The sequence below is a fragment of the Ceratosolen solmsi genome, unplaced genomic scaffold, assembly GCF_000503995.2.
Source record: "Ceratosolen solmsi marchali unplaced genomic scaffold, CerSol_1.0 scaffold10, whole genome shotgun sequence".
NCBI lineage: Eukaryota > Metazoa > Arthropoda > Insecta > Hymenoptera > Agaonidae > Ceratosolen > Ceratosolen solmsi.
This window is the reverse complement of record NW_011948412.1, coordinates 24,736,229-24,749,309: the sequence shown is the minus strand read 5'-3', so window position 1 is coordinate 24,749,309 and position 13,081 is coordinate 24,736,229. Positions and strand designations below refer to the sequence as shown.

Here is a 13,081-nt window from a genome sequence, read left to right as displayed (position 1 = left end):
TTAAAAACATGTGCGTTGCAATGCTTACTTGTAATATAAATACCATTTATTATTATTTAAATTAAGCACGTTTGAAATTTTACAGAAACATGTCGTTTAAATCGTTGACAAACCTTTTTCGCTCGAGGTCAACACCGTCTGAACTGTAGCGTACAGATTTTTGTCTTGACCATTGATGACTTCCATCTTGGACGTGCCCACAGTAGCGGACATAAGTATGGAGCCCGGGTCCTTTCTTGGTTTCGTTTCTTTTAGTGCCGAATCCTTATGTCGTTGGTGATGATGCTCGTCATCAGAGTTGGGTGGTGTTATCACGCACATGGATGGTATGCGACTCGTGTTGATAGCTGTCTTTGAACGGATTCGTTCGATGCGCTCGCATCCTTCGAGATCGCTCGACTCCGAATACTCAAATTCGGAACACGAGCGCCCGGTGCAGGCAGGACTTGAAGCCGATTCCACCGGCGAAGATGAGGTGTTGTGACCACTGTCCGGAGACTCTCCGCCGTTTTTGTTTTGACCGTGTACCTGCAGACACGAGAACATTAATTTGTGTCTACATATAAGCATGAAGATTTTCCTACACTTTGTTAATGTTTCATTTGACGATTAGCTTTATATAGTAAAAGCTATAATAATAATAGCTAATTGTAAATATAATTTTAAACACATGAAGTTATAATAAAAATAATTACATACTTTGAATATTTCACTAAAGTATGTAATAAGAAATTTTTTATTCTTGATTAATAAAATATATGTAAGTTTGAACCTTATATTTACATAATGTTCTCCTTTTTTATGTATATTTTCGAATTAAAATTTTAATTAGTAACTTGGAATAAAGTGTAATTAACTGAATAAATTTTTTTTTAAGGATTATAAATTCTTTAAGGATTCTAAATTTTTCAAACTGTTTTATAATATGATTGTTACGCTTTTTATTTATTACTTTTTTTAATTATAATGTGATTTATTTATCCATAAGCTGTAATTGTATTCTTTAATATACCTACATTATAATTTATATATTGACAGTAAATTATCCTTTGATGGTTTTAATGCAATATTTACTTTCCTTGAGCAGGAAGATGTATACTTATACCGTAAATATTTTTCGATGATATGTTACAAGAAATTGTAATAAATGGTGAATAACATTTGCTTCCAATGATGAAACAAAAACTTTAAATTCCAGTTTGAAATGTTCAAATTATTTTCACAAATAAATCATAACAATTTACTATAATTAATATTGCAATGCGGTAATAATATCATAAAGTGTTAAGATAGTCCTTATAATTTTTACTTATACAATTTATAAATTTATTTTCATTAATGAAAATCGCGGCAAGCTCACAGTATTAGATCAAACATATTTGACTATTAATTGTTTACAATAGTATATTTAACAAGCCATTAAAACATTTCACTAGGTTTTAATTAATTAGAAAGTTTAGATCTTTTAGATTCTTTTAAGTATATATATTTTTTTCATCAAAATTTAAATACTACATTTTTTAATATAAATATTTATTCACGAATCGATCTTTCACTACAGATCTAGCATATTTTTCACATCTCTTTCAGCAAAAACTAATTTAATATGATTTTTAGCGTAGTATCGTTAGTATTAATCGGAATAGCCAAATATTGACTTCAAATTAAATATTGAATTAAATTTATAGACAGTTATAACAACCAGTAAATAACTTTTTTTTAAATCTATGATGTCCTATCTACGAAATTCCATATTAGCATCTATAAACATTAATATATTTCTTTAAAATTTATCTAACGCCCAATATAGAAAGCTAAAGATGAATTTCATTGGAACGTATCCAATTACTGTCGATAATTTCACTTAATCGGTATAACAAAAGATCAACTATTCTAAAAAAATACAGTAAATCTAATTAAGCAAAGCTTCACAGCTAGAAATTCTATGTAAAATATGTACCACAATATTCAACTAACTCGATTTAACAAATGAAGAATTTGAATAAGCTTCATTTGATCGACTATGCAAAAGACCCATGGAGTCGGCAATAATTACGGAGAAATTAGGTCAAATCGAATTGCCAACGAATTTAAACGTTTATAAAAACAAACGCACCATAGCAACGACTGTCAAGCTGGATTTGCGTTCGGGTGGCGGCGGGGCCATGAGTGTCGTGCAGACGGTGCCGGCAGAACTCGTAGTCGTAGAAGTCGAGCCCCTACCGAAAAGCTCATACTCGTTTTCGATAAGGGGTGAGGTCGGATCCGACTGAAGCTCGTTCGTCTTGGTGAGGGGACTCGGCGGCTGGGGCGGCTCCTCTTCGCGTAACGTCTTCAAGCCAGAGTCCATGTGGAAGGATGTGTAGTAACCCTCGGTGTCGCAGGAGTACACGGAAGAGGTCTCGCCGTCATCCGAGAACGGCACCACGCTTATGTCCTGAATGATGTCCGGCGTGAGGGTGCCTTCTGAAGTGACGGAGGACGAGGCCGAGTTGTCGCGGCCTTTTAGACGACGCGCCTGTGACAGAGAGGTGGAGGATGTGCCGATTGAAGCTGTAGTTGTTGATCTGCAAGAATAAAGGAGATTAGTTGTTCTTTCTGGCTGTTTTATTTTATTAATAGAATTTAATTAATATAATGCTTAATATGGATTTGGATTTGAGCGTCAGATATTGATGACTATTTTAATGCTCGATAATTGTTATGCGAATAGTTATTGGAATGAAAAAATGAGGACGCCAATAAGTTCCACAGTATTAGCAGTTTTCCTATTTTAAACAAAAAATTTATTTTAAATAATCTATTTTTAAATATTTAATACGAACTTGTAAACGATTATATAAAGCGATATTTGCTTTGTATTCAAAGACTTGACTCTCTAACGACCCGAAACAATTTGCGACTCTATTTTAAGACTGAAGTGTGACGAAATAGTAAAAAAATTCGTTTATAAAAGACTTAAATAAAAAGTGAACCTGAATAATAATAAGAGATCCGGTTATATTGAACGGAATTAGAGAAGCAAACCTTTTCGTGCGTGTACAATTCCGTATTTGAAAATAAATATTGTATTAAAATATTTACTTAGGATAACGTGTGACAATAGTGTGTTATTTAAATATTTGCTCATTGTAAACAAACGTGAGTACAGAACGGAAGTAGTTTGAAGTTATTTCGACTAATAATCGATAAAGTATGAGTTATTTATAATGTTATTTACGATATATTTATATGTTTATAGCTCTTTATTTCTGGCATTTCCATTGTAAGATATGCCAAGATTTTTTTATCGAATTATATCGTCTTTAATAATTGAAATTTATATATCCATATATTTAATCTTTATCTTTATATCATTATTATTACATTTTATATTTTGAACTGATGAGTTCACATCTCTTTACTTTTCAATTGAAATGAAAGGTTTTGGTTTAACAGAAAAATTTTAAAATCAATTTTTAATTTTTCTCAATCTTAAATAAGATATGAAAGACCAAAATAAAAAATAAATTATAATAAATGAATCAATTTTTTATTTATTATAATAATTAAGATTAATTAATTGGTTCAAATGGAAAAAATAACTTTCTTACGCTTTGAAATATTAATGTTATTTTAAAAGATACAGATAATGATATTATGATAATAAATAATCAATAAATAATATCTATTGATTTTGAATAATAGAGAGATAATGACACTATATTTTATGAAAATTTTATATTAAACATTTTCTATACGCATCGTATATTAGAATAAAATAAAATGGAGTTCTGTTCGATATAGGGTTCATAAAATAAGTTTATTGTGATTTCTAAATCTAATTTTTTTCCCTTTTGTAGGTATATAAAAATATTGTTCCTTGTTCATCTTGTTGTTGCATACCTTCGCTTATCACTTAATCAATAATTTATTAACAACTCATTATATTCGATCAATAAACATAAGGTTTTTTTAATTCAAATTTCTACTTAGTACATGAGTACCAGCAAATATTGATAGAATATACTCTTTGTATATTCTATTTACTAAAATATAATAATAACATGGAGTCCTTTAATAAATAAGAAAAAAGTTAAAAATATATTCGATATTAATTAAAATGTTTACTTCTTAAGGATATTCTCGCATTTAATAAATTGTGTACATTCACAAATATAGTAAGATTTATATACTTTATGATTTAAGATACTTTATGTCGTATAAGGTGTACACTGACTGTGAAATGATTTAGTAAAATATACACTGCAAATTATTTGGTATTTTGTATACAAATCAATGTATACGAATTCAAATTTTTCTCAGCTATTACCTATGTATATCATAATATTATAATAATTTTACTAAAGATTAATTAGACCGTCACAAAACTTCAGCGCACTTTTTTCTTTAATATAGACACGTAATATTTTGAACTTAAAGCCATCTAGTTTAGATGATGAAAGATTATAAGAGTTCTGTAGAAATATACATATAAGTATTGACTAAGACTTCATGAGCCAGAAAATATTAAGTTGGACAGTTCGTGAACATTTCGCATTATCTGATCAAACTTATTAATCCCGTTTATTTTAATTCGTTGATACGATCGCAACTTTATATAATATCACTCGACATTAGCCGATCTGGATAATAGTACAACTAAAGATAAAAGCAGAGAGATAAGATAACGGAGAAACTTTGGCGTTGTATAGCGTACAAGGATGATTCAAAATAATGTATATAACTGATCATGGTTACGCAGTCCATACAATGGTCTCGTATCCTGGAGGTCGTTGCTATTCATTACATTCTTACCGCCCCCCCCCCCCCCCATAATATGCATTGTTAAAAGTCTCGTGTCCACGGATATTACTCACAAATTGAAATATTGTATGCACGTTGCAAGATGAAAATTTATAATAAAAATATCCTCCAATATTACAATAGCCAATAATCAGCGCAAGCTGCACGAAATGTCTTTGCGCGTTCGAAAGATAATGTAAATATAAATAAATAAATAAGATAAATAAATATAGTCGCGAAAGTGCTCTTCGTTAAAGCAACCCAGCTATCTTTTTTTAGTAAAAACAACAGTGACGCGCCCCGTAATGCTGGGGTACACCTTTGGTGTAAAGCAATGTACCTGGGCGGATGGGTGGTGGTGGTGGTCTCACTGCCGATGCTGGCCCTGCCGCTCTCGGAGGAAGCGCTCCAATTGCCGGAGCTAGAGTGCGGTGGTTCGTCGGTTCTAGCCTTCCTTCGTTCGCGCCTCTCGGCCGCGCTTTCCCGGAGTTTCACATTCGAAGGACGAGGACCGCCTGGGTGCTCGAGCTGCTCGTCGATTTGAAGTTGCTGAAGCAACTGCTGCTGCGGCGGCTGCTGGGCCTGCAGCTTTTGTTTAGCTACGAGAGTTCCAAGGCTCGACGTTGTGCTCTTACTGCTGGAACTCGACGAACTCGGTTTGCGCTCGTGTGACGACTTGGGATTCTCCCGCCGTAAGCGTCTGCTGCCGACCTCATGCAGTTCTTCATTGGCTAAGAGGATCTCGTCCTCCAACTGCTGTTGTTGGTGCTGCTGTTGCTGCTGTTGTTGTTGTTGCTTACAGAGCCGCTGATCGGATGCGCTGCGGTTTACCAACGATGTCGTTGAGCCGTTAACATCCGCGCACTGAAGTCAACAAGTAAAGAAGGTTAGACAACTATGGGAATGAAAGTGGAAAAATTCAATGGATATCAAAAGTGAATTCTCACGCAAAAAGTGAATAAATTCAAGTAGACTTTGTTATTATTTGGATGTTGGTATGTTTCGTAGATTACAGTTTCAAAGATAAGAAATAATTGTCGATGGCGGGTAGTACGATTGTAGTGTAAGATGATGTATGTGACAAGATTCACGAGGCACTCTCTATGATCTCACTTTCAGTTTAGAATGAAAAGACGATTATCGTGGAATATCCGCTTTGAATAAAGGAAATTCATTTTGAGCAAGTAGCGTAAAGTTTGAAAGAGAGTCTAATTGTATAAGACTTAGTAATATTTCATATTGTATGTGTGACAAACTGTATCAACTTTAAAATTATTTATTGCGAATGATATATAGATATGCAAAATAAATATCAAATTTTAATTTGAAAAAAAATGCGTTTCGTTATGGATTGTTTTTATTTAAAACGACATGAACGTAGATTAATTTGCCATATTTTAACGAACAATATATTTTGTCCGAAAATCATTTGTTATCTAAAAATTATATAAAAATGTGTATATAATGTTTCAAATGTACTATATATATATATATGAATTATATATGTGAATATTATATATATATATATATATATATATATATATATATAATATTTACAATAAGCATTCTCTATTCCTTGAATTGTTTTTCAAAATATACAAGAGTTATTTTAGGCCAAGATAAATTTCAACAAACTTTTAAACATTAAACATAAAACCTTTCGGTATTCATTAGCCCAAAAAACACTGAAATAATTTGTTTGTATTTCAAAATACGTTTGCAAGTTAGTAAAACATTTGTCAAAGAGATTTCCAGTTAACGTGCAAAGACGTGCAATTAAGCCATACCATGTAGTTTAGCTGTTGCTGTTGCTGTTGCTGCTGTTGTTGTTGTTGTTGCTGCTGCTGCTGCTGCTGACTGGATTTGGGACTGATGAGTTTCAGCCTGGATCTGCCCCATGCTTTGAGCGTGTTGAAATGAGATTTTTTTTCAACGTTCGAGTCTTTCTTCGTGCCGCTTCTTAGCAGGTCCGTACTCACCGAGCGATGCGCCCGTTTCGAGGGTCCGCTAATCGAGTGTGCCTCCTCTCGCTCGTCCGCTGTCGCTTCCCTACGGACGCCGGTCATTAATTCCCGTGTTTTTGATAAATACACAGTCGAAGGCAAGCTTGAGTCAATGGTATTGTAAAAGGACTTATCAAGCTGCTCGTAAAGGAATTATTTCTCCGGAATAGTAGTACTCTTTAAATTATCGAGTTAAATTAGAGATACGAGTTCTTTTAATACGTTTCTTTTAAAATTAACTGCTTGAATAGCTTCTCTTTCTAAGACAATTATTAATTTTAGAATGACGTATTTGTCTTTTATGTGATAGGATGCTACTTAATGTAATTCAAAAGAAAAGTGGCTAAATATGTACAAACGAAATAAAAGTAGAATTATAAAGATTTTATCGAACTGAGATTTTTGTCACTCTTATTAATTATAAGTAACATGAAGAGGTTATTATAAGAACCAGTTTTCATACAATTCGTAATGTAAAATAATTTTTTCTTTACTGATAAATAAATCTCGATATGAGATATTTTGCTTAAGAAACGTTCTTATTAACGAAAGCAACGAATGCAAAGCAGCTCTGATGCAACTGTAATAAACGGAAATTGACCGTAATTACCGTCGATTAACATTGCCGTAACTTCGTAGCCGAATACTATTCAATTTTTTATTTTACCGTGTCTTTGATTTTTGTTACGTATCAAAACTTATCATAAAAGTATAAATAATCCCTTTTTAAATACTTACTAAACGTATTTATTGAAATTAAAATATACGAAAAAAAACACTGTTATTCATAAAATGAAAAGCCGATAGTAGCAACAATTGAAATAATGAAAATACACAGCACAGTATCCCATTACCAAAAATTGTGCATCACCACACTGTCCAGCCATTAACCGTATCGTGTAGCATACACCTTTACAATCGTGATTCAAAGTCAATGTAATCGTGAATCTGTTCTCAGTAGCTTCTGTATATAGCGTATGAAGGTGAATATTCAGTTGATAAAGTATTTTAAAGGCATTTAATCGCTTAACCGCTACGATACGAATTGCTCCGGAACGATGAAGTGCGAGGGCTTCTTATCTGTTAATTCTCGCGCCCCTAGTTACCGAGGCCACTCATCTAGCTCCTTGTATAGTTAGACTGGAAAAATAAATTCTGATATTTGGGACCGAGGGTCAACTCACCCGCCAATCGCCTGACGAATCTCTTTCTGATCTGTGCCGGCGATAGTATTCCGTCTTTTGCCTCTGGGCCGGCGTGGCCTGGAGCGCCTCTTCACCGTCTCCTGTGACTCCTGACCTGTGTGCATCGATCTCCGTCGCATGGACATGCGCTGGAAACCTCGACCACTAACATCTACTGCTACGATCTCAGCTGGGAATCTGTGAAAATTTCATTTTCCTTCACTTTGTTTTTTACGCTCGAAATGGCGAATCGTAATTAAATAGTTTTGATATTTGCATAGGTAATTTTGCTTTAATCAAACAATGTAACTACCTTATATCCAATTCATTTTAGTAATCTCAATAATTCAACGCAACGAATAGAATTCTTTTTTTAATTAAATAAAAACATTAATTGATTTAAAACAAATGAGCGTATAAAAGTTGTTAAGCTATTTATAGTTCGCTGTTCATTCAAAATTAGCTGTATATGTCTGCATGTCACTTATATCATGATGATAATGAAAGTAAGAATTTTAAAAAATCTATAAAGACGCAAACTTCAGAAAATTCTGTTTATTTTAACTTTTAATTACAAAAGTCGCCGAAAACTTAGGCAGGCAGTAATTTGTAAAACGCTTTTTTACGATAATTTTAATTGATTAATTTTATTATTAGTTATTACTTAAATACAAGTTCTAATGATCATGTTTCTTACTTGAGGGCGATTGCCTGGAGCTGCTCCTCGGGACTCGGCAGCTTATGATCCACCGGTTGGCTGTCGTCCACTGTTTCCCCCAGGATGCGAGATGTGCAGTCTGGGGCGACTGTTACGTTACCTAGGGCTTCAGCCGACGTCCATCGACGTAATTCCTCGATCGCTCGAGGCTGCGCAAATATCAATAAAAAAAAGATTTTTAATCTAAGACTTTTAATTTAAGTAAAGTTCGTGTGTGTGAGTGGTTCTTTGGCTTTTCATAGCAATACAATTAATGCTAGATTTGATAAATTACTGATTTCTGATTAATAATAATTACTCATATCGTGTATTATTCGCGCATGTTTTCTTACAACACAAATATCGTACTTATTATAATCGAACATTTTCCTCTTAATGACATTGCAATATCAGCAATAATTATTAATAGAGCGTGACAATTTCGTAGCGTAAGAAATTCAAAACACAAAATCATCCCCAAGAACAGTGCCTCTTTTCCAATTATTGTAAATCAATTCAACAGCTTATATATATTAAAATCCTATTTTTGTTTAGCTTTGGAATAGCGAACAATCATATATTGTTGCTGACATTTGAAACCGAGATCATATATATTACTTGGCTATTGTGGATCATCTCGCGCTCATTGACCATCTTTTTACAACCTAGAGTTAGCTTAACGGGTCGGGAAAAGGCTGAAACTACAATACAAGGGGCAGCAGATCATCCAAATTTTAGTTCTCTTGGTCGGTGGATTCGGTTACCAACTGGTTTTCCCTTTTTTTCGTTGTTTTTGTTGTCACTGACAATGGCCGCGTCGAGCTTGTTTATGAATTCTATCCGCAAAAATACGAGCTTCCCGGTACTTGAGATTCTACTTTCTACTAGTGGTTTTGTACATCCCACGATACCTCCGTATTTTATAAGCACACTGAAATGAAATGCATTTTATGAAGGATTGTCTTAAATTTGAGTTTCTGAGAATTTTCGTCAAACTTGCATCAGCGTTGCATAGTAATGGAAGCATAGTCAATGCTTACCGAAGCGAAGTAAAACTATTTGTTACATTACAGCTACGGGAAATTTTCTTACATTAATGTATGAGAACTGAAATTACACGTGAACATCCATGCACAATACACTAAATTTCTAGTTAAGTTACGACAATTCGATGGCGCAATTGGATGTTCTTATATTCTATGTTATGTGTAATGATATGTCGCGCATACAATCTTATGCACTGAATTTTAGTAATTCCCTCATTTTAGTAATGCAACTGAATTTTATTAATTTTAATTAATAAAAGTAAAAAGTCAAAAAGTTGATGAGATAAATTGAGCTAATAAGGCTATCGTTCAATCCAAAACAATATACAATACAAAATAGCCCTATGAGAATGATAGAAATTTCGTGGAAGCATCGTTAAATCAATCAAATTAAATACCTTTTGTGCGGTTGTATTTCTGCGATTTATCATTCTGTTCAATGTATAAGAAATAATCTATAATAACAAAGAAACGTAAATTTCTCGCATTTTTTTAATAAGTATATATGAAAAGTATCTAATTGTAACGAATATTAAAATTATCTTAGATAAGCCAAATATCTATTGAAATAAATATTAAGTTACATCGTTCCAAGTTACTTTTTCATAAGCTTTTTGTAGAATGAGAAAAAGATTTTCCATTTATTAATATTTATCTCCTTTAAAAAAATTGTTTTGTATTAAAAATGTATTTCTATTTAAAATTATTATTTATAAAATCACAATAGATTTGATTTCAGACATATTTATGATCATTTTATGCATATTTCTATTTGTTGAGAAACTGGCATTTCCAGCCATAAATTGAAAATACAAGAGTTAATTACTGACAATTGAAAGCCTTGTGTGTGTACTTGCAAATTACGTTATGCAAATAAAAAATATACCGTTATTTCAACGATTTTTTAGATTGATTAAAAAAATATACAATTTTATTATACAATTTACTTTGAATTAATGGTAGCACTTATTTGTTGAGCGACTTATCATTAATATACATCAGATTTGAAAGTGTGGAAGATGAAATAAATCTACTATAATGCGTATCAATTTCATCTAACTTTCCATCTTTATTTTCTTTTTAATTTATCTCTTTTTATTTACTTTTCGAATCGCTGTAACGTAATGAAATTTTAGATTATAACGAAGCACGCGATAAATAATAACACAAGTATATATAATTTAATCAAGGATCTACGTGCTTATTCGAATGATCTTCGCTTAAATAAAAATATTTTGTTTGTATTTTCTAACGATTGAAAAGTTACACTAATTTTAAAAAGAATCAAAATTTTAACACTGCTTATTGAATATACCTTTCATTAATACGAGTAAAATTTATATATTGTTAAACAAAAAATACGAGGATACAATTATCATTTTTATACTAATTTTAATGTTGATAAAAGCAATTTTTTATAGTAAAAAAGACACTGTGTTATTATTTAAAAGACTTCAATATTTTATGACACTATACATAAGTTTTATAATAATTAATAAGTATATGATTTTACATAAATATGAATTTATTAGAGAGCAAATTAATGGATTTTAATTAATTTATTTTCCAATTTGATGATTCTCATGTTTACAAACTTCTGCATGCTTTTTAAACGTTGCTTTAAAACCATATTATATTACTAAATGTTCATTTTGTTTGCCATACACATAAGTAATTATTCATTAGTAAATATTAAATTTAAATATTAAATTTAATGGAATAACTTATCAATCTTATCAATGATAATAAAAAATCCGGCTAATTTTCCGAGCTCATGTATGTTAGCTTCAATCTACCTAAAATAAGAAACGCAAATCCTCTCTTTTTTTAATCAATAATTCTTTTTTACAAGAATCATCAAAGTTTCAAAAAAAAAAGAAAAAAAAACTTGTAGTCATGAACGTAAAACGCAATTGCTGTAGCATCGTTTTTCAAGCATACTGAATTTAGCACAAAGTTTACCCTCGGACGTAAAAGGGCGCGAGTTCCGAACGGTCAAGGGTCGGAGCTTGGCATTAAGCAGGAGAAAACTGGAGGAGAGATTGTTGTTGCTTCATCTTGATGGCTGCTAGGGGACCACCCGGTGTATCTGGCGCTGAGGTGCACATCGGACAAGGTCGTGGTAACTGTGGGCAGGTTGTCGCCAGCGGCAGGTTACGTCCAGCGTTATGATTCTTCCCAGAAGAGGACGACGTAGGAGAGCGTAGCGGGAGCAAAGGGAGGCGAGAAAGGTAGAGCGGCGAAGTAAAAAAGAATGACATCGGGAGGGAAGGAGACACGCTGCCCCCCTCTCAGTCTTTCGCGCCGCACTTACGCTCTCTTTCGGTACCTCTACCTTTCTTCTCTTCATATACCTGCCGCCACCTATAATGGAGTTTGAAAGATAGGGAGAGAGTTCACGGTCTAAAAAACGCTTCAGATTTCATCGTATAATCACTAATCTATATTTCTTCTAGTTATCGACTTTTCGAATCAAATTTGCTAAGAATCGCCAAGATTCAAGGTGACTTGTCACTTTGTAACACTACATGTCTTTACACAAATATGCCACACGTTCAATTAGGAGCAAGGATAAGTCTCGAATTAAAGCAATTTTTAGGAAGCATAATGGCGGGCAATTCTAACGATCCCTACAGGACCACACATTCATGCGCTCTACCATTGCCTTACCAGAAGTTTCCCAGCCGCCGAGAATTATTTCAATAATAAGTCTATTCGAATGGAAATATAAACAAGCATATTCTGAAGTTTTATTATTCTCTATTTATTGGTGTTTTCCATTTCATAGGCCACGTAGCAAAAATAAACAGATATACAGGCAAGATAATGAAAATCGAGTGCCATTTCGAATTCTTGACTTTCCGGTATTTCTGACCACCAGGATGATCTGTAATCGCAAATGGACAATGTTGAATGGGCGGTTCAGAAATTTTACCGAGTCTAAGAAGAGAAAAAGAACTGCAACCAGAACCAGTTTTCACGTGCGGAATTACAATCAGCCATGAAAGAATCACCGCGGCCCACGGGAGAAAGGGGAAAATTAGTCTGAAGATTATACTTTCTTCGATAATAACAATCAGTCGAAGCTGTACGATAATGATGACGGCTGTGATATAACCGTGAATTTGAATTGAGAGTACTCGTGAGAATGCGAATGCAGATTTGTAATTATGTAAGTTGGAAATATTATTGCTATATACTTTTTGAACAGCTACCGCACTTTTTTGAAAGCTAGTCTATAACTTTTAGTTTGTAAGTTACTTGTTGCTTAAGATAAATGCTAGTTTGGTACTGTCACTGATTTCAATTCAAATGTGTGATCCATTTTTTTGTAAATTTAACATTATTTTTAGACTTTGTAGGGAA

The 13,081-nt window shown here is 32.9% G+C and overlaps 1 protein-coding gene across 1 annotated transcript in view; it reads right to left on the bottom strand.

Annotated features, from left to right (window-relative positions):
* gukh (NHS actin remodeling regulator GUK-holder) overlaps positions 1-13,081 on the bottom strand; it is a 146,801-nt gene that overhangs the window by 23,813 nt on the left and 109,907 nt on the right. The window contains 6 exon segments of the mRNA XM_011504759.1: positions 47-528; positions 2,117-2,567; positions 5,126-5,649; positions 6,573-6,834; positions 7,973-8,170; positions 8,670-8,839. Coding sequence (XP_011503061.1) covers positions 47-528; positions 2,117-2,567; positions 5,126-5,649; positions 6,573-6,834; positions 7,973-8,170; positions 8,670-8,839 — 2,087 coding nt within the window.